This window comes from Eptesicus fuscus, chromosome 5 (genome assembly GCF_027574615.1).
Source record: "Eptesicus fuscus isolate TK198812 chromosome 5, DD_ASM_mEF_20220401, whole genome shotgun sequence".
NCBI lineage: Eukaryota > Metazoa > Chordata > Mammalia > Chiroptera > Vespertilionidae > Eptesicus > Eptesicus fuscus.
In genome coordinates this window covers 57,871,835-57,897,899 of record NC_072477.1, presented here as the reverse complement: position 1 = coordinate 57,897,899, position 26,065 = coordinate 57,871,835, and the positions used below count along the sequence as shown (strand labels likewise).

At 35.1% G+C, this 26,065-nt stretch overlaps 1 protein-coding gene and 1 pseudogene across 1 annotated transcript in view; one reads left to right on the top strand and one right to left on the bottom strand.

Annotated features, from left to right (window-relative positions):
• Positions 1 to 26,065, bottom strand: part of TRPM7 (transient receptor potential cation channel subfamily M member 7) — a 125,890-nt gene that overhangs the window by 53,891 nt on the left and 45,934 nt on the right. The window contains exons 12-21 of the mRNA XM_054716236.1: positions 17,643 to 17,777; positions 13,380 to 13,433; positions 10,502 to 10,642; positions 9,868 to 10,002; positions 8,677 to 8,957; positions 7,027 to 7,255; positions 5,814 to 5,969; positions 5,594 to 5,737; positions 3,330 to 3,458; positions 118 to 396 (exon numbers count right to left, since the gene is read on the bottom strand). Of these exons, the coding sequence (XP_054572211.1) occupies positions 118 to 396; positions 3,330 to 3,458; positions 5,594 to 5,737; positions 5,814 to 5,969; positions 7,027 to 7,255; positions 8,677 to 8,957; positions 9,868 to 10,002; positions 10,502 to 10,642; positions 13,380 to 13,433; positions 17,643 to 17,777 (1,683 nt within the window). The remainder of the gene's footprint in view (positions 1 to 117; positions 397 to 3,329; positions 3,459 to 5,593; positions 5,738 to 5,813; positions 5,970 to 7,026; positions 7,256 to 8,676; positions 8,958 to 9,867; positions 10,003 to 10,501; positions 10,643 to 13,379; positions 13,434 to 17,642; positions 17,778 to 26,065) is intronic.
• LOC129149218 (U6atac minor spliceosomal RNA) lies at positions 11,505 to 11,621 on the top strand (annotated as a pseudogene).

Below are 26,065 nucleotides of genomic sequence, written 5' to 3'. Positions count from 1 at the left end.
ACAAAGCAAATACACATGAAACAACATTCTCTGATTCAAGTAAAGCTATGTTAACGATTTTATGATTTTAAGAAACAATATTGATAAACTGATATGATCAGATACCTCTCAACTTACCATTTTTCCAATCATCATTACATAAGGTCCTGCCTGTTGATTTACAGCTAGAAAATCTAGCAAACGCACATACCAAAATATTATGTTAAGACAGTAAATTAACCTTCCAGCCACAAAAACATGATTATCATATGCATTCGTAAAGTTCCTGTTGGCTCCATATCTTAGTCCAAATCCAATGAAGAAAGAAATTATGGCAATTGTATCACTGATATTGAAGTAATCACTAAACCACACTTTAATCTTCTGGCTTATTTTTCCAGCTTCAGACATAAAGATCTAAAGGTGAAAAAAAAAGTTTAATCAGTTTCTTCCTATTAAAACATATAACAACACTCATTTATAACATTACATGGTAGATTTTTACATATCTTTTGGTATTTCAAAGTATTTTATATTTTCTTGGCATTTGATCACCAAAACAATTCAGTAAGATATCAGAGACAGATACTACTTCTCCTCATTTTGTATATAGGAAAAAACCCACATAAAACAACCACTACAAATGACTTGCTCGATTAAATAAGATGCTGATATTTTGGACTAGACCACAGTTCTCTAAATTGGAATGTGAGATGCTTTTGAAAAGTTGTTTTTTTCTTCAATGAAATAACACTAGGATCTCCTGGTAGATGTTCCAAAGGCGCTTTATTTGCAGAAAGTAAACAACTCTATGGTTTAAGTAGCTGTACTTATTTCTTTCCTGAATATGAAAATTAAAAAAAAAAATTTGTGTGAAATGGTAACACATTTATATCTTCAAAATCGTAATGTATCAAAGTAAATACTGAAAAGTCTCCCTTCCACTTTTCTGCCTTAGCCAGTTAAGTTCTTTCTCCATTAGAGACAACTACTTTTATTACAGGCATAGCTCATTTCATTGTACTTTGCTTTACTGGCTTTAGAGGTGTTGCCTGTTTCACAAATTGAAGGCAAGACCCTTTACCAGCAAAAAGATTATGAAACGTTTTAGTGTCAGACTTGCTTTATTAGATTGGGCTGGAATCATATCTCCAAGGTATGCCTATACTATCTAACGAATCCTTATAGAAATGTTTTATGAATATACTAAAGGCCCGGTGCACGAATTTGTGTACCAGTGGGGTCCCTTGGCCGAGCCTGCAGGATTGTGCAGAAACCGGCTCTTCCGACATCCCCCGTAGGGTCCCAGATTGCGAGAGGGCACAGGCCAGGCCGAGGGACCCCACCAGTCAGTGCACGATCAGAGCCAGAGAGGGACGCAGGAGGTTGGACAGCTAGGGAGGGACTGTGGGAGGGCTCCAGGGTGTGTCCGGCCTGTCTCGCTCAGTCCCAATTGGCCGGACCCCAGCAGCAAGCTAACCTACCAGTTGGAGTGTCTGCCCCCTGGTGGTCAGTGCACATCATAGCGACTGTTTGACTGTCTGCACGCTCATGGATAGTGCACATCTAAGGCTGAGTGGCCTTAGCATATCATTAGCATATTACGCTTTGTTTGGTTGAACGGCCAACTGGCCCACAGGACACTTATCATATTAGGCTTTTATTATATAGGATGTTTAGAAGAATTCTTTGGAACTTGCTTTTATCATTTAACAACCTAATTTCTTCAAACAAGTTGGTAAAACAACAGATTTCATAAATATTTGAATCATAGTACTTAAGAGAAATTTAAAATGCACAGTAAGCTATTTAATAAGATAAATTCCTATGATACCCAAGTGGTAGGGTAGTACAATGCCTTTTATTTATTTTTGCAATTTCATGTATTCTCTAAATGTAAGCAGAGACATAAAATAATTCAGAAATTATTAAGTAAATGTGTTATAAAACAACTTATGTAGTTACTAGTTTGAATTGAAAATATAAAAGCATTTTTCCTCCATAGCAAGCTATTAAAAATTTACAATTTAAATTTAAAACTCTTATAGACATAGGATCTAAAATCTGTATGACAATTCAATGGGCAATAGAGTACACTTAAGAGGGCAATGCAAGATAAGAACCTATATCTAACTTACATACCTATATATAACTGACTGGCTATATGTATAATTAATACTTTTTGAAGAGTGGCAGAGAGAGTAAATATATATGTTCAGAAAATATATAAGCAAAAACAGATCTAGGTTATGTTCCTGAGACAAATCATTGTCTGTAATTTGTGATAAACAACACACTGATCTCTATTCTTTTAAATATATATTTAATTGATTTTTTTTTTTTTTTTACAGAGAGGAAGGGAGATGGATAGTGAGTTAGAAACATCGATGAGAGAGAAACATCGATCAGCTGCCTCCTGCACACTCCCTACTGGGGATGTGCCCGCAACCAAGGTACATGCCCTTGTCTGGAATCGAACCTGGGACCCTTCAGTCCGCAGGCTGACGCTCTATCCACTGAGCCAAACCGGTTAGGACTCTATTCTTTTATAAGTAACTAGTGCCCCGGTGCATGGATTCATGCACATTGAAAGGAAATTAATTAGAAGGTGGCCAGTTGGTGGGACTGGGCGAGATGGGCCAGACATGCCCTGGAGCCAACTTCCCACGGTCCCTCCCTAACTGGCTGCACCTAGGGCAGCACCGTAGCTCGAAGGGTGTCTGTGGAGTGAGCGAGGGTCCCTCTGGCAGGTGGGGTCCCTCAGCTTGGCCTATAGGGATCGGGCCAAAACCAGCTCTCCAATATCCCAAGGGGGTGCAGATTGCGAGGGTGGTTCTTAGGTGAAGCACCCCCAGAATCGGGCTCCCTCCTCTCTGGTTCTGGGGGTGCATCACCTGAGAACTGCTGCTAAGTCACCACAGCTCGGCAGCTTGGGCATTGAGCGTCTGCCCCCTGGTGGTCAGTGCGTGTCATACATCCTGGCCGGCCACTTAGCCTTTTATATATACATATAGATTTTTTAAAATTTATTGATTTTGAGAGAGAAACATGAATTTGTTCTTCCACTTAGTTATGCATTCATTGGTTAATTCTTGCCTTGATGGGAGATTGAACCCACAACCTTGGTGTATGGACACAATGTTCTAACCAACTGAGCTACTTGGCCAGGGCAGGATCTCTATTCTTTTGCCATGATTTTTATAACAGCAAAAATAAACATGGTCCACTATAAAGTCACTCTCCTATAAAGTCATCACTTAAATTATCATACACATACCCATATACATTCCCAAAACAAAACATTCTCCATATATACAGTAAGTTACTGGTAGGAAAAACTAAATACATACCGCACGGACTTTCTCAATAGCATAGGTAAAAATATAAGCAATAACAATCCATTCTTGAACTGAAGGTAATTGTTGCATTTGTACAAGAACTACAAATGTATAAAGCATCAGAAATCCTAAGTAAGCCAACTAATAAAAAAGGAAACACAAAATATGAATAAAATTAATTATAAAATATTTTACTCTGAAAATTTTCAAGCATACCCAAAAAAAGAAACTAAAGGAACTCTTGTGAACTACACCCAGCTTTAATCATTAAAACAGTTTTTTTTAATATATTTTTATGGATTTTTTACAGAGAGGAAGGGAGAAAGATAGTTAGAAACATCGATGAAAGAGAAACATCGATGAGCTGTCTCCTGCACACTCCCTACTGGGGATGTGCTCGCAACCAAGGTACATGCCCTTGACCGGAATCGAACCTGGGACCTTTCAGTCCGCAGGCTGACGCTCTATCCACTGAGCCAAACCGGTTTCGGCTAAAATAGTTTTAGAAGTAATTCTTCTTCAGTTCAGACATTGCATTTATTAATCAAAATATAAATGATCTCCAGAGTATAAATGTGTTGTTCTAAAACTTTGTTGGCTTTTTAGTAGTTCCCATAGGAAGAATTTTATAATATCAAAGTTTATGTTCTCAGCCTCCATAATTCTATTTAACTTATAATAAACCTAAAGCATCATAATATATTAAATTTACTAAAGAACTTCACTGTCATCATGAAGAAACACATACTGCCTGTTTCTTCCCTCCACGAACAACAGAGTATTCCTAGGAAAGACAAGTAGCTCCTAGTCACTGAGGCTGATATTCCAAGAAATGGTAACCAATATGAAAAGCATTTGCTCTAGGAAAGGGAAAATTCCACTTATGATATTCTTAAAAAAATAAAAAAAAAGATTATAGGGAGGTGATACGGTCTATGTATAATACATCTGAACAATCATTTCATTTCAGAGGAAAACCCAGATTCATCGACCCTTGAACAATTGTGGCTAAGAATCATCTTTGTCTCTACCAGTCTTAAAATAAGCCACATCATGATTTTAAGCTATGGCAGGGTAGGGAAGTAAACTGCAATAAATAAAGAAAAGAAAAATTCCTGCAGCCACCTGGGTTGTTCATTTTAAACAGTCCTTCACATGAATGCAAACTAAGATACCTACATTATTTCCATTAGTGGGGACAGAATTTTGGGATTATGTTAGGTAATTCAAATGTGCAATTTCAACACCTGAAGCAAGAAAATTTCCATATTGAAATGGAAACGTGACCAATTAGTCTTACGTTAATGAGCATGTGTGTGGTTGGGAAAGCAATGCTTGAAGGAACAAATTCTCAAATGTTCATCTTAGCACAAAGCTATTTGTATACTTTCGCAATTCTTAAAGTCTGATGATAAAAATGAAAAACAACAATAAAATAAAAACAACTTCAGCCATAGCCAGTGTGGCTCAGCTGTTTGGTGGTCATCCCCTACACCAAAAGGTTGCTGGTTCGATTTCTGGTCAAGGCACATGCCCAGATTTCGGGCTTGATCCCAGATAGAGGGTATGCAGGAGAGGCAGCTGATCAATTTTCCACTCTCACATCAATGTTTCTTTTTTTCTCTCTCTCCCTAATAAAAAATAAAAAAAAAAAGGTCAATGGAAAAAATATTTAATTTAAAAAAGCTTGAGTTTTTCTGGGAAGGAAAGTAAAAACTCATTTGCTCATCCCTGGTTAGTGTTTCTTCAGATGAGACTATCCCTCTATGGACATACATGTTCATCAGTAAAATCCATTCCTCCATAAATCAAGAGAAAAGCTGATTATGAATAAAACTATATGAATTATCTAGATTACTTTTCAACATCAATTAATACTGCAAGAAAAGCTTATTTCCAAAATTTTAACATTATCTGCAAAAATCCTAAAACACAAAGCAGTTATAATTGTGTATTAGAGTTTCTTTTGATTAATCTTGACCAATTTTTTTGGTAGATGATTAGTACCTGTTACCCACTTACAAAGGCATATAGTTACCACGTATTTGTTTAGTAAGTTTCTCTTTCCAGTCAGAACTAGTTCCAATTAGAACTAAGATGTGTTAATTTTTTATCATTCTATTTGACAGCTGTCCGGATAAAACTAACTTGAACTTATTGCTCTTTTAAATGGAAAATGGCTTTTCAGTTATTAATTTACATCAAGATCAGTATGGACTGTAGACCACTAAGCCTATCTTTTAAAATCATTATGTTCATACAATTTAAAAACATACCGTGTTAAACCAGAATTTCACAATTGGTGCATGATAAAAGGCATAAAACTTTCGTGTGATTGGAAGCTTTTTTGATTTTATTTGTATCTCCATTTCATTCTTTCCTTCATTGCTGTCCAATATTCTTACTTCTTTAAATACTTCCTAAAATAAAATAACACTTATAAATATACACATTTATTCACAAATTTATAGTCACTTAAAAAAATTTTTCCCTTACCATAGGAATCTCTTCTGTGATGTTTTGAAAGTTGTTTTCACTATCTTCCATTGTCATTTGATGGGCATCTTGAGATTGTGGAATATGAGACATTTCAGCCTTCGTTTTATATTCTAGCATTAATATGGTAGGTGGAACTAAGATACTTAATATAACCTAAAAATTTCAAAAACATAAATTCTATTTTAGCATTAATAACTTTCAAGAATATAATACAAGCAATAAAAAAATATTAAATATCCTTACTATTAGCCATTTTGCCCTTGGTAGTATAGGGAATAAACCTTAAACTTCATTTCTACTTACAACTATTTTTAAAGAGTCCCAGGTTGAATGGTTTTAAGGAGTAACAAAACATTTAAGTATTATGATATGAGGGTATAGAAAATATTTAATAAAGACTTGTCCTTTAAAAAAATCAAATTACAACCTGTTCAGAAAATACATTTGTTTAAACAAAATTCAAGCCTTACGCAGTTACTATGTGCTTAATTTTATCCTAAATCTCTTTGCAAGTGTGCCATGTCACATGATTACTCAGCTTGTGCCTCCATAAAAAAAAGCACAATTTATAAAATGTTATGTTATGAAGCACAAAGAAATTAGAATTGTGTATTAGGGTTTCTACTGGTTAATCTTTCACCATCTTTTTTAGTAGATGATTAGTATTTGTTATCTACTTATAATAGTTAATGATTGAACTACTTGCCTGATTTCTGCCTTCTAGATTTCTGTACCTTATTTAAGATATAAGATAACAAAAAGGGAGTTTAAAGTAATATCTCTCATTATGATAAAACTGAAAGTACCAGGCCACATTTTTTTACTATAAAAACCTGGCATATCCAATATACTTCAAATAAATTAAAAGTAACACATTATTAAGTTAGTAGATAGGTCCTGAATTTTAGAATTTAGGAATCATTGTTCATGGCTGCTCAGGGCTGTAAATGCCATACTTTCATTTGTTGGCCTCATACTTCTGGCTCAGATAGGGGCAACAATCACTCAACACCACACCTGAAAAGGATTTAGAATGAACAACAGGAGGAAAAAGGACACTACACACCACTCTGTTTACAATGCCAACACCACCACCCCCATCACCCTAATAAATAAAAGCATTTTACTATACATCTGGGCTAATCCCACCCAACCCCCTGCTCTTTTAATCTAATCACACCCTTTATATCATTTTTTTTCTAAGGCATACCTTGTACCAGGAATTTTTCCTCATATTCAGCCTTCCCATCCACATATCAGATAACAACATTTGTGTACAGGTGTGGGCTACAAAAGGCCTTAGTCTTGAAGAAACTGCTAACTTAAGGCAGGTGGAATTACTCCAGTTTTTCAGTTCATAAGTGAGCAATTTCATAGCCATGGTTTCATCTTGTCTGAAGGATTGTTCTAGTAATTCAACTGCTAGTTGACCAAAATCACTATCAAAAGATAAGAGCAAAACATACTCAGTTTTCCAAATTGTAGTTTTAAACCACTATTCTTACATTCATTCATAACATGTTCTAGTTTTTAATATTTTCACACACATACAATACAAATAATAAAAAAATTAGGGAATTGTGAGGCAATAGAATGATGGTAGCTCTATATTTTCAGATACCTACTACTATGTGGAAATCACAAAGTATTTAAAATATGTCACATTAAAAATAAGACTGAAGCCCTAGCTGGTTTGGCTCGGTGGATAAAGCGTCAGTCTGCGGATTGAAGGGTCCCAGGTTCGATTCTGATCAAGGGCACATGCCTGGGTTGCGGGCTCAATCTCCAGTGTGGGGCATGCAGAAGGCAGCCAATCAATGATTCTCTCTCATCATTGATGTTTCTATTTCTCTCTCCCTCTCCCTTCCTCTGAAATCAATAAAAATTAAAATTAAAAATAAAAAAGACTGAAAAGGTCACTCCAACCCTGGCTGATGTGGCTCAGTTGGTTGGAATATGTCCTATGCACCAAATGGTTGTGGGTTCCATGCCTGTTTGGAGTGCATTTAGGAGGCAATTGATCAATGTTTCTCTTGCTCTCCCTTCCTCTCTCTCTCAAATTAATTAAAAACATATTCTCAGGTGAGGATTAAAAAAAAAAAAAAAAAAGTTACTCCAGAGCACTTTCCCCTGGTCCTATAGGAAACCCAAACTAACAATGTTCAGTTAAAAATTTTCTATATAGTTATTTCAAACATAGAAAAGGGTTAGTACCTAGTAGAAAGGAATGTGAATACAAACTAACCTAATCATGAAAAACACCGTAAAACTTAAATCTCCAGTAAGTAATCATCAGATCCCTGTTTGAGTTACTTTCAATAATAACTGTTACCCTTTTCTAAAGTCAACCTATTTTGGGAGAGAGAGGTCCTATTCTCTATAATAAAGCTTCCTAGAAACTACCTTTCCAGCTTACTATTCCCTTAGTGCCCTAAGTAAATGAAAACTTCTGTGAAATGTTGCATTCTCCTATAAATGTAGTTCCACCATCTGGAATGCCCTTCCAGTTGAACTCATCTCCTTAGTTCACAGCTTAAACCTTGCTTTCTTCCTTCCTTTTCTCACCATTCCAAGTGTAACTTTTCCTAACCTAATTATTAGTATGTGCAATTATTAAACTTACTTCTGGCATTTCTTCTTTCTTGAATTATTTAACTTGAAATGCAAACAAAGTAGTAACTTCTTTAACATATGCATAGTATCCAAGTTTCTTTCTAAATTTTTAAAAATGGGTTTCTCTTAAGTATACAAATAAAATTATACATCTGTACCTCCACTTAGTCCATGATATTATAATCTTCACTTAAACATGGTCTATGTTGTATTTTTTAAATGTTCCAAGTCATAAAATATAACTTACTTGGAATACTGTTTCAATTCTTCTGAAGTATCATCAACCAGGTCACTCTGCTTTGCTTCATAGGCCATTGAACGATAGATTTTACAGGCAACTAATGCTTTAGCCATTGATTCTTCACCATGCTGCCACAAAAATCGGGCCATGACCTGCCTCTTCATAAGGCAAGCCCAAATTAACAGTTCATTAAGTGGATAAGGAAAGCGCTTGGTTTCTGGATCATCAATATCTACAATTTCATCTTTGGTTCTTTTCTTCTTTCCTTCTTCCAAAGCTGTATCAATCTTCAAGGAAAAAGTAAATGTTGTAAAGCTCATTATAAAAAGGCCATGACATTCCTGTGGAAATTTTTATAAAATCTCTTTTATGGTATTCTTCAACTTCATGTAACTGTACAAATTAAACTGTATCAATTTTATATACTTGATTTTTGTTATAGCTCAAAATTCATTTTATAAAAATGGCATTTCCAAAAAAATGCTTTATAACAAAGTTTCTCGAAATTGAAGGGAATATATATTTCAACTAATACTTGATAAAACACAATTTTATTTTATTTTGAAATATGTTTTCTTTAATCCTCACCTGAGGATATGGTTTTATTGATTTGAGAGAGAAAGAAACATCAGTTTCCTCCTGTACTCGCCCCAACAGGGAATCAAACCTGCAACCTTTTGCTGTACAGGATGATGCTCCAACCAACGGAGCCACTGGCCAGGTCCATAAAACACAATTTTAATAAAAAAGAAGTTTCAGTACTGGCTGGGTAGCATAGCTGTTTAGATCATGGTCCCAATATGCCAAGGTTGCAGGTTGGATCCCTGGTAAGGGCAAATATAAGAACCAGTAATGAATGCATATTTCTCTCTCTCTCTCCTTTCTTCTCTCTCACAAATCAATCAATAAATTTTTTTAAAAAAGAAGTTTCAGGAACACCTTTGTCTTACATGTTGTTAAGTAAAAATGGAATAAAAGGAGGCAGTTAAGTGTTTATTAAAACATTGCTTAAAAAAATTGGGTTGTTATATAATCAATTCACAATGGGTATCTTTTTTTATATGGGAAAATGAAGAATCAAAGATATATCTAAAAACAAAGGACAACTCGTACTAAAACAAGTAGTTTTTTATTTCATAATACTCAGTAATTTAGAAAGAACAAAATCCAGAAAGTATAATATTTAAACAAAAATACCTTTGGTCGGTATGGCTGCGCTGTTTTAATGAAATGATTGTGTCTTGTTTTTTCCTTTTTGTCTGCCCTATTGCCGAAAGATTCATGACTCTTTCGCAATTGAGGAGTGCCACTTGAGGTATTTCGGCCAGACCTCTGAAAATGAAAGCTTGTTAGTTTTTATAGATTTAAATATGCTGATATGCTTTTAAAAATTCAAGAATCAGTTTATATTATGTATAAATGTGTTCATACACACACGTGAAAAAATATGATTTGGTTAGGATATCAATTATAAAAAATTTCAAAATACCTAGTTGAAAAATCTCATTTTTTAAAAAATATGTTTTTATTGAATTCAGCGAGAGGAAGGGAGAGGGAGACAGATAGAAACATCAACAATGAAATAGAATCACCAATTGGCTGCCTCCTGCACGCTACCTACTAGGGATCGCACCTGCAATCCGGGCATGTGCTCTGGGAATCAAACTATGATCTCCTGGGTCATATAGGTCAAAGCTCAACCACTGGGCACAATCTCATACTTTTAAGACAATGCTACTTTAACCATTCTAATGTAACTAATTTTTAACTTTTAAAATGTATGATTTAATTTTAAAGCAAATGTATAGACTTCCCCCCAAATATTACATACCCGATTATTTCCACCAAGACTATTATATATTAATCGAAAACGTTTCCGAGTATAGGTGCATCTATAGGTTCCTCCCATAAGATATTCAATAACAAGTCCTATATCAATTAGGGTGATCTTATATCCTGGAGGAAGATTTCCCTGGAAACAAAACATTAGTTTTAAAAAGACAGGATAGTATTTCTCAATAATTCCACATGATGCTCTAAAATGACAAATATTTAACTGTTACAGAAAGCTGGGATTTCCAGCAGCTATCCTTACAAGGGAAGGAAGTAACTTGTTTCTCTTCCTCCATTTATAAGAGAAAAGAGGATTATAAAGTTTGAAGTCTCAAAAGGTGTGGTTCAGGACAGAAGTATGGTTTACCGGAGAGAGTTTGGTCTCCACCACCCTAATAATTCACAGGTGGGGGCAAAGGAACTTCTAAGAACCAACTATTCCATTTTCACTGTAACAACACATATCATAAATATCATTTCCCAGTAAAAATAATGCTATGTTTCTTAGTGAGACCATACTTACTTGTAAGTACTGTTTAAACAAAATCTTATTGCTATTTTAGAGATTACACAAGATTTTATATAGGATTTAGCTACTATTTATAATCCTGTTTAGAGCTGAAACTTCATTTTCCCAGGGCATCAATTTATAAATGAACTTTTGGAACATAATTCACTTGTGAGTTTGTAATGATTGTCTGTTTCAGAATCAACCATTTGATTAATTCCATTAAATAATCTTAAAAAGGTTTAATCATCAGATGACTTACATATATTAACCAATTCTACCCTCCTACCATCATCATTCTTTCCATTTCCCTAATTATAATTTCATGAACTTAGTACTTTTAAAAATGCTTATACTTTTTTACATCTTGGTTTCATCTGTGAAGTTTTCAATTCTAGATATCTATATTTTTTAAATCTATTATCTAAAAATTAATTTTTTAAATGTTCATTTTAAATATAAGGTTATTTTCATATCTAAAACCTCAAAATATGTGTTGTATGAAAGGAGAGAAGGTTAGCACTCCCCTTGACAAGGATGGAAGAGGCTCTCGGGCCTAACAACACGCATACGGTTAAGGCACTGCCACCTACTAAAACCTCAAAATATGCTTTATAATTAAGAATGTTATGTATGAAGTTTAGTTTTTAAAAATATAACAAATACCATTACGGTATGAGTCCACTTGAATGGGAAATATTTAAATTAAGTAATGTGAAACTATATAAATAACTTGTACAAAACTCAACTTATAATTTGAGTCAGAAAATACTCAATTACTGCCTTTACATTAGGATTAAAAAAAAAATTGGGCCACTGATATTAAAAAAAAGAATTAACAACTGCAGTTCTTTCTGCTAGCCCCGTGGTTGGCAAACTGCGGCTTGCGAGCCACATGCGCTCTTTGGCCCCTTGAGTGTGGCTCTTCCCCAAAATACCATGGCCTGGGCGAGTCTATTTTGAAGAAGTGGCATTAAAAGAAGTTTAAGTTTAAAAAATTTGGCTCTCAGAAGAAATTTCAATCGTTGTACTGTTGCTATTTGGCTCTGTTGACTAATGAGTTTGCCGACCACTGTGCTAGCCCATGTAAGTCAATCAGAATGCAGATGTGTTTGTTCTAAAACTGCCCCTGGACTAAAGGTATCTCCCATGACTCAAGCCTTCTGGGAAAAGAAAAAAAGTTTTAATTATTCAAACAACAAAAAATTAATGTGAAATGTTCAGAAGAGGCAAATCCACAGAGCAAGGAAGTAGATTAACAGTTGCCTTGGACAGGGGCAGAATTCTTGGGGATATTTTAAATACTTTAAAATTAGACTGTGGTGATGGGTGTCACAATGGTGAGAATATAATAAAAGCCACTGAACTATACACTTTAAATGGGTGACTATTATGGCAATGAAATCCTTTTCAATCAAGTTATAAAGAAAAGCACACACAAAAATGAAATGTTACTTACTTTAAGTATAATAAAGTCTAGGTTCTTCATATGGGATAGGCCTAGTTGAGTATTAAATGAGTTATAAAACAGGAAATTACATCTCTTTTAATTTTTTCAGCTTTTTAATAGTATATTCACACTTAACAGCAATTAAATGTTTGAATAAAGAATTCTAGAAACAAGTGTTTTAGTTCAGAAACTTAAAAATATTTAAATTAGTTACTTTTTCACCAAGAAAAATTAAATACTATTGGATACCAATAATTTAAACAGCTTTTATTTTTCAATATTCAAAACTTTTATTCTTTTTTTAAATCCTCACCAAGAATATTTTTTTTTGAGGGGAGGGAAGGGGAGGGGAAGGGAGGGGAGGGAACATTGGTCAGTTGCCTCCTGTACGGGCTCTGACCAGAGATCAAACCTACAACGTAGGTATGTGCCCTGACCATGAATTGAACCCGCCACCTTTTGGTGTACATGAAAGAGAGGGAGTGCAGTGCACTTGCACAGTAGCATGCTTTTCAGCATTTTTATTGACAAAAATCCGCCATTAATGATCATAACCCACTGATTCCTCCTTGTTCAATGTCCTTTACATGCCCTGGGAACAAATTTCTTCTGAACACAGAGAAAAAGATACATTCATCCTATCAATGATCTTCCTTACGAACCAATGAGCATTATGAAGTTCACCACACTTTAGGATGATTAGAAACTCAAGAAACTTGGTCATAATTTCATAAATTTTCTTTTTCTTGATTTCTGATGTATCATGCAAAATCTTTACTTCTGTCATTACATATTTAGTACTTATTTTATTCTAAAAAATGGCATTTTATTGCTACTTTAAAGGTGTATTTAAATCATTTTTGGAAACAACATATAACTTTTTAAAATAACATTTTTTTGGGGAAAAAAGTCTCTTACCTGCTTGACATCTCGAACAAGATGAAATAGCATTGGATTAGTTGGACCTTGTTTCTTGAAGGAGAAAAAATTAAAGTAAACTATTATTTTTCTTCTAAAATAACGTAAACAACTTCCCTTTTTATTACATATAGAACTTTTATGAACCCACTTGCAGAAATTACATATATACTTTTTAGTTAACTTCTATTCATAAAATGGAGCAAAAAAGGATATACCCGCCCTAACCGGTTTGGCTAAGTGGATAGAGCGTCGGCCTGCAGACTCAAGTGTCCCAGGTTCAATTCCAGTCAAGGGCATGTACCTTGGTTGCAGGCACATCCCCAGTAGGAGGTGTGCAAGGAGGCAGCTGATCGATGTTTCTCTCTCATCTATGTTTCTAACTCTCCCTCTCCCTTCCTCTCTGTAAAAAAAATCAATAAAATATATATTTTTTAAAAAGGATATACCCATTTCACATTACCATATTTGCCTTAAACAAAATATATATTTTCTTATGTTTTTACTTACGTAACAATATGTAATTTTCATTTATTTTCTAGAAGTCATGTAAGCATTGCAAGCTTCACAATTATATTGTTACATTTCTTTCATTGATAATGGAGGTGTACATGCTCTTTATTGTTAAAATTTCTGTACTTATTTCTGCCATTAACCATCAAGTTGAATCGGTACTTCAAGTATTTTGGGTAACAAACTTTTAACATTTAAATATGTCATATTTTCTCTATTCTCTTAATTCCATTGATGTATACTAGTAGACTAAAAACTTTTCATTTTTACAGTAATCTTATTTTGATGGTATCCTATTTTGAAAAAAATACCCAGGAGTTTATCTCCTCCATCAAGACTAAGAGGAAAATGGGCCAAAAATGTATTCTTCTAAACTTTTTAAACAGGGCTTTGACCCATCTGAAATTTATTGCATTAAATTCTATATGGCACAAGCAAAGATACATATTTTCAATATTGTAAATCTATTGTTTAAAAGAAATAGCAAATGGGATTTTTCTCCCATTATTGTGTTATTAATTTTTATGAGGTTATCATAGCAATTAATGGAATCTACTTTTCCATTTTGATCACATATACTTGGCAATACATTTCTGGATAAACCTATTATTTTTTAAAAAACAATATTATTTTCTTTGCTATTCTTGACTTTCAAATTCCATATACCTAAAGATGACTATAGCATATATTGAATATAAACTATATTTTACCTCTGTTATCTTATTACAATATTTAGTCTATCCACTCAAGAGCTGAGTCTTCCCTGCCCATTCTCCCCAATGTGTTAACTTAAAAAAAAAAAAAAAAAGTCTTCTAAGTTAATATGAGGTATTTTATATTTTTTAGGTATTAGAAAGTTTCACTGTATTTTCTCAGTTTAGAATCACACAAAAATGCAATTTTTGGAATTCTATCTTATCTTAACCCATTATTGTTTATTCATTAAATATAAATGCTTAGTAAAAAATAAATATACTTTAACACAGCAGTTCTGAGTGTGGTCCAGGAACCCCTGAATGCCCCACAAGACCCTTTTAGAAGGTCCATGATATGCATTTCTCATTCTCTTCCTTTCAGTGTTCAGTAAAATTTTCCAGAAGCCTCTTGATGGGTGATATCATAAAATTAAACTCAAAAGCAAATAGGAGAATCCAGCTGCCATCCATGAAGCCAGACATTAAAGAGATTTGTGAAACCATAGATTTTACGCTCTTCATTAATTTTTTTTCTTGAAAAATATGCTTTAATGTTAACATGTAATGGATTTTTTATTATTATTAAATACAATGTAATAAACATTTCTTGGTTTTATATTCTAATGTGGTCAATATCAACACATATAAATAAATAAAACCTATTTTAAAACCGCTCTTTGAGTTACTCAATAATTTTTAAGCTATAGGACCCCGATACCAAGAAGTTTGAAAACTACTGTTTCGTCATGTTATAATTAATCCCTTAAACTTTAAAAATTTCATAACTGATGCTGAAAGTAACTATGATCTTAATAACTGATTTATACAATTAAAAAATTACTTGCCTTGCTAATGGGACCAATTTTAATTTTTATTGTTTTATATTTGCTTTATAGTTCGGGGATAAACCTTACTTCATTCAGCACAATGAATAATCCTTTTAATTTTTACGTCTGTTCACTAGAGACACAGTAGAACGCCAACAAAGTTCAATGTAACTGTGCTAGACACTATTAAAGGAAAAAAACGAAGGAAAATAAAGATATAATCCCTATCCAAAGGCAATTTACAATCCATAGGGGAAGATATAATTATATTTAACTGACTATGCCATTGGGCTTCATGAAGGCAATGGAATGGCATTTACACCATGTTCTAGTATATGTGCTGCCGAAGCGAGCACATACACCATGTTCTAAACAATAAATAAAATTCCAGCAGGTGGGGAGTAGTTAAAAGAAAAACACAGACCAGCACTGTGTAAAGAGCAAAAAAAAAAAATTTTTTTTATAATATTGGGGGGTGGGGGGAAATTGCAAGTGAACAATGTATTTGAAATACACAATATAAGGGGATGGGGTTAGGATATAAAGGTCAAATGAGAGATACCTAGAGCAAATGTTCAAAAACTGGAGAGCTTTGAAAATCAAGCTAAGGGTTTGGGTATTATTCTATATACTAGAGGCCCAGTGCACGAATTAGTGCACGGGTGGGGTTCCTCAGCCTGGCAGGTGATCAGGGCCGATAGGGGCCGTTTCCCGGCCAGGGGGAGGGGTTGCGGAAGGTTGACTGTGGGAGTGCACTGACCACCAGGGAGCAGCTCCTGCACTGAGCATCTGCCCCTTGGTGGTCAGTGCACATCATAGTGACCAGTCGGTTGTTTGACTAGTCATAATGGTCGCTTGGCTTTTATATATATACTAGAGGCCCGGTACACGAAATACATGCACTGGCTGAGGGGCGGGGGGGGGGGGGGGAGGGTCAGGTCCCCTTTAGCCCGGCCTGTACCCTCTCACAGTCCAGGACCCCTCGTGGGATATCCACCATAGGGATCGGGCCTAAGCCAGCAGGTGGACATCCCTCTCACAGTCCAGGACCCCTCGCTCCTTACCATCCGCCTGCTGGCTTCTTACCGCTCAGCTCACTGCTCCTTAGCGCTGCTGCAGAGGTGGGAGAGGCTCTTGCCACTGATGCTGCATTCGCCAGCCGTGAGCCCAGCTTATGGCTGAGCAGGGCTCCCCATGGGAGCACACTGACCACCAGGGGGCAGCTTCTACATTGAGTGTCTGTCCCCTGGTGGTCAGTGCGCATCATAGCGACTGGTCATTCTACCTTAACAGTCACTTAGGCTTTTATTATATAGACTAGAGGCCCAATGCACGAAATTCGTGCAAGGGGCTTGGCCCCCGCCACTGCGGCAGCCACCTCTGCCTTGGCCCTTGCCACCACGGCTTAGTCTGGAAGGTCGTCTGGAAGGACATCCGGTCTAATTAGCATATTATGCTTTTATTATTATAGATTATTATAGATGGATAGAAGAGCATCAAAGGTTTTTAAACTAGAAAAATATATGGTAAAAATATCTGCTTATAAGAATAATTAATTTAAAATATTGATGTAAACAAAGACTAGAAAAGGACATTAGAACACAAAAGTGGTATAGTCTGTAAATTCCAAAAGACATTAGAAATAAAAGGGAGGTGATAAACAGAAATTGATGAATAAACAAATAGCTTTGCAGAGAAGTCAAAGTTAGTAAGCTAAGATTTGGTTATAGTTCTCAAAGTACAACTCAATTAAATTCATATTGGTAACAAATGGCAACCAATAAGAAGGGCAGTATTTTCCTTCTCCAATGCTAGTAACATGAAATCTGACATGAAATAAGAAAGGCTTTGTGAAGAAAATAATTACTTTTCTGGAGCTCTGCAGAATATTAAAAAATAGTATGTAAGCTAAAAGGGCAATACCACAAGGTCAAATCATGAATGTAAACACAAAGGAGAAAAGAAAGAACAGTGTGTAACTTCTCCATTAGGCAAAGGAGTCTAAAGAAATCTGCTGCAACAAATGACCACCAGGAAAAAAAGGTCCCCAGAAACAAGGAAGGTTTGCCACTTTCATATAACCAATCCACACTGACTACCTGTAATTTTTGCATGTAGTCTAGCAAGACATTAAAGATTTTATCAAAAGGATCGAATATGTTCAGGTAAAACAACATTTCCCAAAGATGATAAAACTTAGCTAACAAAGAATTTTAACATATACTTACAGTGTTGTAAAGTTCTTCCAGTCTAGGAATGGTAAGGAATTTATGCATGCTTACTCCATTCTCAATAAGAAGTTTTACAAATGCAACTCTATCCATTACAAGAGCATCAAGCATAGCTTGTTCCAGGGATCCAACCTAAGAGTATAAAAATTAATAAATATGTTTCACACATTCTAATTATAGAGTTCTAAATGCAAGTATTTCGGATTTATACCTCTTTGGTTCTGAGCAGTTTTAGAATAAAATTTCAAAAATGGAAAACAGTAAAAGGCTAAGACTAAGGGTATAAAGAAAATAGATGAAAGACATCTCTAGAGTAGCATTCCTGAAAGAATAGTCCAAAAAATTACTTTGTAGGAGAGCAATTGTGACATTGAGGGGTGGAGGGAGAAAAGAATCCATCATTAACTAAAATTGAGAAAAAGTAACTTTAGAGCAATGATTCTCAATATTTAGGAAAGATTTTTAGAGAGATTATTTCAATAATTGAGGGCCATTACTAACATTTAATGGGTAGTATCAAAGGACCACAAACCACACAATATGCCAGCCAATCTCACTCACAAATGAATTGTCCCACATTCCACAAAACTTTGTTATCCTGCTAGATGCTTCTGAGTGAAAACCCAGTAATATTGCTTTACATATAAACAAAAAGCACCTTCATGGTTTATTCTACAATGAACTTTCTAAAAATACAACTACCATATAAGTTAGACAAGATTGTACTTCGTTTTCTCTAGAAGTTTAACAGAAATTATTCACCATTAGAGAAAAAAAATATCTTAACAGCAATACAACCTGTGATTTATGAGTTGAATATAATACATATTTATCAGTCAGCATTTATAGCTGTCTCATAACTTTTTAGAGACTCTATTATAGACTTTGACAAATTCAAATACTATTAAATTAGTGGAGCCCAGCTGGTGTGGCTCAGTGGTTGAGAGTCGACCTATGAACCAGGAGGTCATGGTTCGATACCTGGTCAGGACATATGTCCAGGTTGTGGGCTCTGTGAGCTTGATCCCCAGTATGTGGTGTGCAGGAGGCAATCAATCAATGATTCTCTCTCATCACTGATGTTTTTATCTCTCTTTCCCCCTCTCTTCTTCTCTAAAAATCAATAAAAATATAAGCTAAAAAAAAAAATTAGTGGAGACAACTATAGGGATTCACTGAGTATCATTAATAAAGGTTATGTTATTAATAAAATACCATTAACATGTTAATATATTACTATAATAGCTCATATTATTGCTTCTGTATATTTTGAATATTTTTAAAAATGTTATTATTAATTTTTAGAGAGAGGAAGAGATAGAAACATTGATGAGAGAGACACAACGATCAGCTGCCTCCTGCACAGCCCCTATTGGGGATCCGGCCTGCAACATGGGCACGTGCCCTGACTGGGAATCAAATCAATGACCTTTTGGTACATGGTACGGCACTCAATCCACTGAGTCACACCGGAAGGGCCATTTTGCATATCTGGTACTACATGATTTAAAAACTTTATGGTGAATAATCAATACCAAAAACAATGTGTGTGTTTTTTTTATACCTGCTGTTTTTCAAGCTTATTCTGATTTTTTCTTCAAAAGTTTACCATATAAGTAACTATACAATTTATCTACAGCAACCTCTATTACCATTTATTTTTCAAGTCTATTCTCTATTTACAATCACTTAGCAAAGAATATGGTATCCAAGACCTTTTTAATATACAGACTAAATGCATGCCTTATACATCATAGTATTTCAAGATGAAAGATGTTTTCTGTGTTACTTTTCACCCCTCAGTTCCTGTTATAACAAGGAAAACGTGTTGACATTGCACTTAAAAACAAAATGCAACTAATATATAAGAATGTAACTTATTCTTTTTCTCATATCAACAGCCTGAAATTTATCATGGCATGTTATTCATATTTTAGTTAATATTATTTCCTTATTTCTCTTGTCACATAACAAATTCTATTTCTTATTACTTATTCTAACACTAGAGGCCCGGTGCATGAAATTCATGCACAAGGGAGAGTGTGTCCCTCAGCCCAGCCTGCACCCTCTCCAATCTGGGACTCCTCGAGGGATCCGACTGCCCTCTCACAATCCAGGACTGCTGGCTCCGAACTGAACCGCTTGCCTGCCTGCCTGCCAGCCTGATCACCCCTAACTGCTTCTGCCTGCCAGCCTGATCATCCCTAACCAATCCCCTGCCAGCCTGATCAACGCCTAACTCCTCCCCTGCTGGCCCAATTGCCCCTTACTGCCCTCCCCTGCCAGCCTGGTCACCCCTAACTGCCCTCCCCTGCCAGCCTGGTCGCCCCTAACTGTCCTCCCCTGCAGGCCTGGTCCCGCCCAACTGCCCTCCCCTGCAGGCCTGGTCTCCCCCAACTGCCCTCCTCTGCCAGCCCGGTCACCCCTAACTGCCCTCCCCTGAAGGCCTGATTGCCCCCAACTGCCCTCCCCTGCAGGCCTGGTCCCGCCCAACTGCCCTCCCCTGCAGGCCTGGTCTCCCCCAACTGCCCTCCTCTGCCAGCCTGGTCACCCCTAACTGCCCTCCCCTTCAGGCCTGATTGCCCCCAACTGCCCTCCCCTTCAGGCCTGATTGCCCCCAACTGCCCTCCCTTGCAGACCTGGTCCCTCCCAACTTCCTCTGCCGGCCATCTTGTGTCCACATGGGGGCAGCCATCTTTGACCACATGGGGGCTGCCATCTTGTGTGTTGGCGTGATGGTCAATTTGCATATTACTCTTTTATTAGATAGGATTAACAACTTTTATTCTATTGCCCACTTGGTCCTTTCACTGATCTTTCCTTGTCCTGTACTTATAAGGAATACTGTTCTGCTGCCCATGGAATTTAAGTTAGCAACATTCCTGTATTAGTCTGCACTCACAACTGCAGACTTTCACTGATTCTATCAATAGGTGCAAGCATCTGACTACTTAGTATATCTTTTATGGGTTGCCATTCTTGAGCATCTGCATTTGAAATACTATTTTTATTATACATCACTTTTATTCCTCTGTCTTTATTACAATTAGGACATTATATTGTGTTTTTTCTAATTGTGTATTTATAAAATTTAATATTTAATAAAATAAAGTAATAAAAATGGGGCATAATAATTTTTTTTGTTTAAAAAAAGCAGTGTTTGATCTTACTGGATTTATAACCACTACCCTAGAACAACAACAAAGCCTAACAAAATATTCATATCTGAGAGAAAAAAATTTAGTTTAAAAACAGTATCTGCTTTATGAGCAACATTTCTTGATATACTCAATGCATACTTTACTAACAATCAAGAGAAAAAAGGTAAAACATTTGTCCTACAAAGTATACATTAAGCATAAAAGCCCAAAGTCAAATAGAAGACATTGAGTAGAAATCCATGAGATAAACCACATATACATAGAAGATAAAGACTCTATTCAAAGCCTTTATCTGAAGAGACAGTTGATTAACATCAATTTCTTCCTCTCTAGTACTGTGAGAAGGGAAGTGACCAAATAGTTTAGTAGTAGTAGTATATAGGAAAATACATTACCATGGTTTTAAAAAAAAACAAATATCACCAAATGGTATTTAAAAAACCTTTCTTTTCTTAGGCTCTCAGGTTGAAGATTATAGGCCATATTTTCAGTCTCCAGAAAGGTTCTATGACCACACAGTGTATATGAATATGCACTCATAAACAGAACTTGCCAAAATTAAGATCATGCTAAACATACTTTTCTGCAATTTGCTGTTTACATTATGTAGATAGAAAAGACCTACCTCATTCTCTTTAAAGGCAGGCTAATATTTCAAAGTACAGATAAAATTTAAGCTACCCACCCTCCTACTGATTGAGATATGTAATAAAATTTGGCAAGCACTCACTATGTGCCAAACTGTGAATAAAGCAGTAAACAAAACTAAAATATATTCTTGGCTTTCATAAAATTTACTTTCTGTGAGTAGAGGTAAATAGCTAAAATATATGGTTTATCAGAGAGTGATAATACTAAATGAATTTTTTAAAAAGAACACAGAAAATGCTGTCACAGAGGGCTGCTATTAAAATTGGGTGAATGAAGAGTCAGACTGGGTAGAAAACATTTGGTTAGAAGTCAGAGAGAGAAGAGGAATCAAGTCCAGGAAGTTATCTAGGAAGTGAAAGAGAGAAAAAACAGCAAGTATAAACCTAGAAATATTCTTAATATGTTCTAAGTACAACAAGAAGGCCAACCTGGCTACATAAAAGAGAATAAAGAGGACAGTGATAACGTATAAGGTAAGAGAGGTAGTAATGGGACAAATGTAAAGTCTTATTGGCCATTATTAAGGGCTCTGGACTGTGCTGTGTAAATGTGATGTGATCTATCTTCTGTCTGTAAAAGGAGAGGAAAAATGAGAGTAAGGAAACTATGCATGATGCTATTAAAACAATACAGAAGAAGAATGATAGTAGACTGGACCAGAATAAAACTGGTATTTTGAAAGATTTGAAAAGATTTATAAATTAAATTGGACTGCAATATATAAGAAAAACAAAAGATGACATTACAATTTCTTTGTCTAAGAAACTGTTTTGTGCCATTCAGTAAGATGGGGAAGACTGCAGAAGGAACTGGTCTAAACATCCATGAGAACATCGATGACACATAGGTTACTTCCATATCTTGGCTACCATAAATAACGCTGCAATAAACATGCAGGTGCATGTATTTTTGAGTTACTATGTTCATTTTCTTCAGATAAATATCCAGAATTGGAACTGCTAGATCATATGGTAGTTCTACTTTTAATTTTTTGAGAAACGAAGATAATGATTTCCATAGTGGCTGTACCAATTTACATTCCCATCAACAGTGCACAAGAGTTCCCCTCTTTTCTTCTCCACATCCTCACCAACCCTTCTTACTTCTTGACTTTCTTATAACAGCCATTCTAACTAATAGGTTTAAAATGATCTCACTGTGGTCAGTTTTGATTTGCACTTCTTTAATGATTAATGATATTGAACACCTTTTCATGTGTCTGTTAGCCATCAGTATATCTTCTCTTTTTTGCTATTGAGTTGTATGAGTTCTTTTTAAAAATTTTAACCCCTTAAAAATACATTTGCAAATATTTTCTCCTATTCAGTAGGTTTCTTTTTTTCCATTTGCTGGTTGTTTCTATTGTGGTGCAGAAGCTTTTTAGTTTGATGGCATCCTTTTTTATGTATGTTTTTGTTGCTTTTACAGTTGTTAGATTAAAAATATAATCAAAAATTATGGCAAGGAGTTTACTCCCTATGTTTTCTTCTAGGAGTTTTATGGCTTTAGGACTTAACTTGAAGTCTTTTATCGATTTTCAGTTAAATTTCTGTGTGTGTAAGATGGTGGTCAAGTTCCATTCTTTTGTATGTCGCTGTCAGTTTCCCAACACCATTTACTGACAAGACTGCTCTTACTACATTACATATTATTGGCTCACTGTCGTAAATTAGCTGGTCATATATGCATAGGTTTATTTCTGGGCTCTCTATTCTGTTCAATTTATCTAAGTGTCTGTTTTATGCCAAAACCAGAATGTTTTAATAACCACAGATTTGTAATATAGTTAGAAATCAGGGAGCATGATGTCTCAAGCTCTGTTCTTCTTTCTCAACATGGCTTTGGCTATTTGGAGTCTCTTGTGGTTATTTATTATGTATCTGTGAAAAATACCATTGGAAATTTGATAGGGATTACACTGAATCTTTAGATTACTTTGTGTAATATGAACATTTTAACAATATTGATTCTTCCAATCCATGAGCACAGAATATCTTTCTTTTATTTGTATTTTCTTCATTAATGCTTGTTAGCTGTCAACAAACAGATGTTATACCTCCTTGGTAAATTTATTCCTAGATATTTTATATTTTTGATGCCATTGTAAATGGCATTTTCTTCATTTCTCTTTCTGGTATCTCATTATTAGTGTATAGAAACACAACAGACTTCTGTGTATTGATTTTGTATTTACAGCTTTACTAAATTTATTATTTCTAACATTTTTTGATGAGGTCTTTAAGGTTTTTTCATATATAATATCATGTCATGTGCAAATAGTGACAATTTTGACAATTTAATTATCCCATTGCAATTTGAATAGCTTTTATTTCTTTTTCTTACTTAATGTTCTCACTAGGGCTTCCCATACTATAATGAATAAAAATAGTGAGAGTGGGCATCCTTGTTCCTTATCTGAGGGAAAGATTTTAACTTTTCACCACTTAGTATGATATTACCGGGCCTATCATATATGGTGTTTATTATGTTGAAGTATGTTCCCTCTACAACCATTTTGTTAAGTTTTTTCATAAATGGGTATTGAATTCTATCAAATGCTTTTCCTGTATGCAATGAGATGATCGTATTTTTATCCTTCATTTTGTTAATGCAGTGTATCACACTGACTGACTTGTGGATATTAAACCATCTTTTCATCCCTGAAACAAATCTTACTTAACTGTGGTAATGATACTTTCAATATAGTGTTTCAATTTAGTTGCTTAATATTTGGTTGAGGATTTTTAAAAGCTGCTGTCTAATAGTCTGGCTTCCAATCAGCCTGAGTGTAGGTGCCGAGATCCTCCCCTTAGGGGCACTGGCAGCTACTGGTTGTTATTAAAAACATAGTAGTCTGCTTGGACAAGCACAATGATTTCAATTGACAATAATGAGCTAAGGCAAGGTTAAATGACAGGGTTCATCTCCTACACAAGGCCATTATATCAAGACTGAAAGAGGTGGTTGTTTCATGTACTGTATAGAAACCAATAAAAGAAAGTCAAGCAAAATGAAAAAACAAAAAAAATAATAATTATAAAATTGCTCACTGAACTAGGGAGAAGAATGAATGAACGTAGTGAGAACTTCAAAAAAGAGATGGAAAATGTAAGAATGTACAAAATAGAAGTCACAGACCTAAAGAATACACTAACTGAACTAAGAAATACACTAGAAGGCTTCAATAGCAGATTAGATACATCAACAAAGGATCAGTTAACTGTGGAGCTAACCCAATCACAGTAGCAAAAAAATAAAAATTTAAAAAAAAAAAGGAAAAATAGTGAAGATAACTTAATGGATTTATGGGACATTAAATGGAATGGCATTCTATTATAGGGCTTCCAGAAAGAGAGAGAGAGAAAAAGGGGCAAAAACCTTACATGAGAAAATAATAGCAGAAAACTTTCCTAACCTGGGGAAAGAAACACATCAGATCCAGGAAGTTAAAAAAGTTCCAAATAAGGTGAACCTACCACTCCCCTTACCCCCTGCAAAATCATACCAAGACACATAACTAAAATATCAAAAGTTAAAGATAATGAGAGATCATTAAAAGCAGCAAGAGAAAAACAAGTTGTTATATACATGGGAACTCCCATAAGGCTATGAGTAGATTTTTTCCCATCCAGCTGGCTCAGTGGCTGAGCATCGACCTATATGAACCAGGAGGTCATTGTTCAATTCCCAGTCAGGGCACATGCTCAAATTGCAGGCTCGATCCCCAGTAGGGGATGTGCAGGAGGCAGCCAATCAATGATTCTCTATCATCATTCTATCTCTCCCTCTCCCTTCCTCTCTGAAATAAAAATATGTTTTATAAAAAAAGATAATTTTGTAAGCAAAAGGGAGCAAACAATATATTCGAAGTACTAAAAGAAGAAAACTTCCAACCAAGAATACTCTACCTTGAAAAGTTATTGTTAGAATTAAAGAAGAAATTAAGGGTTTTCCAGACAAACAAGCACTAAAGAGATCATTATCACTAAACCACCTTCCAAGAAATGTTAAAGGAACTTCTTTAAGCTGAAAAGAAAGGGTGCTAAGTAGTAACAAGAAAATATATAAAAGGCCTATCCAGCCTGGCTCAGTGGTTGAGCACTGACCTATAAACCAGGAGATCATGGTTCAAGTCCCGGTCAGGGCACATGCCAGGTTGCAGGCTTGATCTCAAGTGGAGGTCATGCAGGAGGCTGCCAATCTATGATTCTCTTCAATATTGATGTTTCTATCTCTCCCTCTCCCTTCCTCCATTAAATATATAAAAATATATTTTAAAATATATATATATGGAAAAACATCTCACTGGAAAAGTAAACATATAATAAAGATAGTGGATTAATCACCTATAAAGCTAGAATGAAGGTTAAAAGACCAAAGTAGCAAAAAGAATTATGATTATAATAATTAGGTAAGAGATACATGAGATAAAAATATCTAAAAAAAATAACATCATAAGGGGAGTAAAAATGTTGAACTTTAGAATGGGATCAAACTTAAGTTATCAACTTAAAATCGACCATTAGAGATATAAGCTATTATATGTAAGCCTTGTGGTAACTATAAAGAAAAAAAACCCTCTTTTGTAAATAGACAAAAAGTAAATAG